At 42.6% G+C, this 4,100-nt stretch overlaps 1 protein-coding gene across 3 annotated transcripts; it reads right to left on the bottom strand.

Annotated features, from left to right (window-relative positions):
- Positions 1 to 2,240: 2,240 nt before the first annotated feature.
- On the bottom strand, positions 2,241 to 3,875 carry LOC148015648 (uncharacterized). 3 transcript variants are annotated; one of them, XM_087665249.1, is made up of 3 exons: positions 3,590 to 3,772; positions 2,472 to 3,509; positions 2,241 to 2,381 (listed from the first exon to the last, which is right to left on the bottom strand). In XM_087665249.1, exons 1-2 carry the CDS (start codon positions 3,626 to 3,628, stop codon positions 2,796 to 2,798), a joined length of 753 nt encoding a protein of 250 aa, XP_087521375.1. In that variant the 5' UTR covers positions 3,629 to 3,772; the 3' UTR covers positions 2,241 to 2,381; positions 2,472 to 2,795. The 3 variants fall into 3 exon arrangements, with proteins under 3 accessions (XP_087521375.1, XP_087521373.1, XP_087521374.1); XM_087665247.1 differs by having other exon boundaries at positions 2,472 to 3,875; XM_087665248.1 differs by having other exon boundaries at positions 2,241 to 2,329; positions 2,472 to 3,875.
- Positions 3,876 to 4,100: the final 225 nt, after the last annotated feature.

The following is a 4,100-nucleotide window of genomic DNA, read 5'->3' as shown; positions in this document are numbered from 1 at the left end:
CAATGGTAGCTACTTTTTCAAACTATTGTATATTCCATCCATATTCATTACAAGATGAACTTCTTAAGAAGGGTTTCTTTTAGCTTAAATCTACCGCTAAAAGAGAAACGTGAATAGGGGAGTGTTGTGACTTATCAAGGCTTCCCTGCATAGCCCAACAAGTTAGATAGCGACATGAGTGCCATGACAAAGATACTAGGAAGAGTGCTTCACGTTCCTACTAGGGTGAAGGGGCCAGAGTATAGTAGCACCTAAATAGGACAAGTAAAATCTCAATCTTCAAGTGGGCAATTGTCTAGCACTGTAGCTATATCTCATAGCTTCACCATGAAGCATCTCCCAAAAAAAAAAGGCCAGTGCAATACTCCTTGCATGCACAAGGGCCATCGAAGGGATTTTATGTGTTGCAAAAAACTCCCACTAAACAAGTGCACATAGGAGCCTCACTAAAAGAACACGCAGACTGGCAAGAGACAGGTTTTGTGCATGCTTTGTTTGCATTCCCATGAACCATTTGAGCTACCTAGACTGACTTGTTACTGGTCCACACCTGCAACAAAGAAATATACTTCTGTTGGGGACCATTCTTTTATTGGCCCCCTTACCCTAATAATATTGCAATGCAATCATAGACACGCATTTTATAGGCAGTCAAGAGGAGATTCCTAAGCTGCTAGAGTTGTTCAACGTAGATGAACTAGAGATCATTGAAGTTATGTAGCCATTTTGTATTAGATCCATCTTAAGGAAGATAATCATCATTTCCAAGACATCTTCTTTCATTACCCCTATCCTCAAAACAAAACTTCCCATTGAGAACCTATAAGTCCATGGCCCCACCATTCTTTATTCCCCCATAACTTCTACTTATCAAAAATTATCATGACCACTAGACTCTCATTGGACAATCCAATCCCTGTAGCTCTATTGCCCCAAGACAGCCCACTCTTCTCCAATTTGTTTTAGTGCTCTCTCAACTACCTTCCATTTTGTCATGTCGCATGCATCTCCATACTAAACCCAACAGGCTCTTTTGGTCTAAGTCAATGCCAACTTAAATGATGCAATCTTTCCCATGTGTTGCTTAAAAGGACTCAACAAGTGTTCAATACCATTTTGATGGTATCTAGCAAGACAAAGGAATCAACCTTATTCACAATTTAAAATTCCCACCAAATTCTTCCTTGTCTCAGCCACATCGCAAAGCACCTATTTTTGTACCATCTACTCTACAAAGGACATGGATTGTCCTATGCACTCACTCCCATTATGTAACTTTGACAGGTACTTTGAAATCCCTACCAAATAAGTTCGTTATTGCATGTTCTCAGCTACAAATATCCCACAACCTCATATAGAAAGCAAAGTATCCCATCCCACGTATTCCCCTGCAATGCAAAGTGCTGGACTGCTCTCTCTCAACATGGTCTCACAGCAGCTTACATACAACAAAGATTATTACAAAGGGCTTCATTTTAAATCAAGGGATCCTGTAGGGATTCAAGCAAATATAAATATGAAGTCAATCCCAGCCAAAAGTTGTTTTGCCAACTGAAGAGGTTTCTAGGTCTGCTCTTCTGATTATATTTTTACTTTCAGGAGGATGAATATCCAAACAATGAAATAAAAGTTGGGCACAATTCTTTGTCAAACTCCAAAAACATGCTGTGCTGCCGAGTGCTCCAACTCTAGCACCTTCCCATGATCAAATACTATGGACCAAGGTCCAAATGCAAACCTGAGCATATTTACAATAGCTACATGAATGGGCTCCCCTACTGCCAACAGTTACTCAGTTGCAATCTCAATGTTTGTGAAAGTTCTCCATTTCAACCCTAGTGATCTTTCTCAGAACCACGTATCATGTCTATTGAACATGAAGGTTTGAAGTGAGTTATGGTGAACAGTATTCACTGTCAAAGGACTCCAAAAAAACCTCTGAATAAAAGGTTGAACATTAAATAAGCATATCAAAACACAGCCTGTAAGAACATATGTCCGAAACACAGCCTCCAGTGCTAGGTCCAGTTTTCTAAAGTTTTGGGATTCTTACTCATTGTTAGTAACAAGAACAACCGCAACAGATTGTGTAAGCTAATATACAAGGACTACACGAATTATCCTGGAAATGAGCTCTAGGAATGCGTACTTAGAAACCTTGATGCAGAACTTTAAAAGGCAAGCTTATAGATATCCAGTTTAAAATAGAAACCTCTCTGCAAAACACTGCAAGCCATCCCTTGTAAAAGAGGGAGAATTCCATCCTATTTGAATTTACTTGATGGTTGAAGATGGGAAAACTGGATGACAAGCAAGGCGTGCCCTTGACCTGCCATCAGGATACATGGCATATGAAGTTCAAAGCCACTCCAGAACCTTTCCTGGTGCGTACATCAACTCAGAAATGATACATTCCTGAACATTCTGCCCTAAAAAGACAGCATCCGAAACAAATCTGAGATAAAACTTGCCTTGAGTGAGTGTCTGGTCCCATGTAGGCTTTGAGTGAAGACCAACCATCCAGATCGCTGATTTCAGATTCAATCAAACAAGACCTCTGACAACTTATACATACAACATGGTCAAAAATCTGCATGCAAAAACACAGTAGTCATGTTCTTGGCATATGATACTAGACAGCAAACTTGCTTCACAAGAAAGTGTAACTAAAGATACAAACCAAGAGAAAGTAATGTCCCTGGTTAGTAATGTGTTTGAAGACTAAGGAAGGCGGAAGTCACATCCTTACCAGGCTCACCGTCAGACTCACCACATGCCAACTAAATGTGTTACAGCTAGCGGTAGTCAGGCACAGGCCTTACAACTCTCTGCCCTTTCTTGGGGGCTTTTGGAGTTTGACAGCGGGAAAAGCTACAAAATAACTTATCTGGAGGTGTCTGAGGTTCTTCTGTGCTTGTGGGCTCCACCCTAGGGTGTTCCACCACAGGTGTCTGTCTCATACACTGCCTCGATTTACCATCAACTGTTTCAAGAGGTTCGAATTCAACATTTGCATTTGAAACAACAGAAAAGTTACCATGGCCGCTGCCAGTCTGAAACCTACAGTTCATACTGGACGGAGTCTCTGGACATGCCAGTAAATCTGGAGTGCTAGCAGGCCCCTCAGTGCCAAAGTGAAGCTTCCGAGGTTGCTTCTTTCGTAGAGGCGTAGGCCGAACCTTGCAGCTCTTCTTAGGAGCCAAGGGCGCGGCATAAGAGCCACAGACGGAGCTAACATCTGAAGGTGTCCTGGGTTCTTCAAAGAGAGCATTCTCTTCAGGTAAATCTCCAAAGATGGACGTGTTTGAGCAAGAGGAAGGGAGACTCCTAGATAGATAGCGCACAGCTGAAAGCTCGAGAAGAGAAGGGTCTTTCCTCGTCTCCACTGGAATGCTGATCTCGACGCATTCTTCCAAGCTGGAGACAGATTCTGCAACGCACTTGCTCGAACAATATCCACCATCATCATCGTCATTAGGTAGTAGTTGAAGCTTCCTTGGTCGTGGTGCCTGACAAGGACTCTCGTAGAAATTTTTGATGATGGAGTCTTCGGAGGGCCATGAGGAAGAGAAACTCACAACTGGCATACCTTCAAGAGTTTGCACAGCAGAACCCGTAAGAGCCCCATCCGGTACCGTTGCCGCAGCCAAGGTAGGAACAATGGCGAGGCCACGAGGACTGGTGTCCTTGGAAACTTCCGTTTCGAGACAAGACCCCAGGAACCTCACATTCTGACGCCCCGAATAGCAGACAGGCGACAAGGAAGGATCCATAGCCCTGGCTGCCGAAACCCTAAAACTGTATTTATGTAGCTTATGCTCTCTTCTGTCTTGCAGACAGAAAATTAACGTTCGTTTCCACCTGGAGGGTTTTTTTTTTAAGGTTGAGCCCTTCTAGAGGCATTTTGACCTTCAAGAGAGGCAAATATTTTTAAAACCTTGTTATTGAAGGGCAAGTAAAAAAATTTGCCCTTCCTAGAGAAGCACATGATTTTACAAACCTTGCTATATAGAAGGGCAGTTATGGCATCCGTGCTTGGTATTGTTGCAAGCACGATTGATTGTGAGAGAGGTTTCTCCAAAATGAATCATATCAAGTCC

This window comes from Lygodium microphyllum, chromosome 24 (assembly GCF_053477565.2).
Source record: "Lygodium microphyllum isolate KBCC chromosome 24, Lygodium_microphyllum_v1.1.10, whole genome shotgun sequence".
NCBI classification, from domain to species: domain Eukaryota; kingdom Viridiplantae; phylum Streptophyta; class Polypodiopsida; order Schizaeales; family Lygodiaceae; genus Lygodium; species Lygodium microphyllum.
The sequence above is the reverse complement of the archived record's forward strand: the minus strand, read 5'-3'. Positions and strand labels throughout refer to the sequence as shown.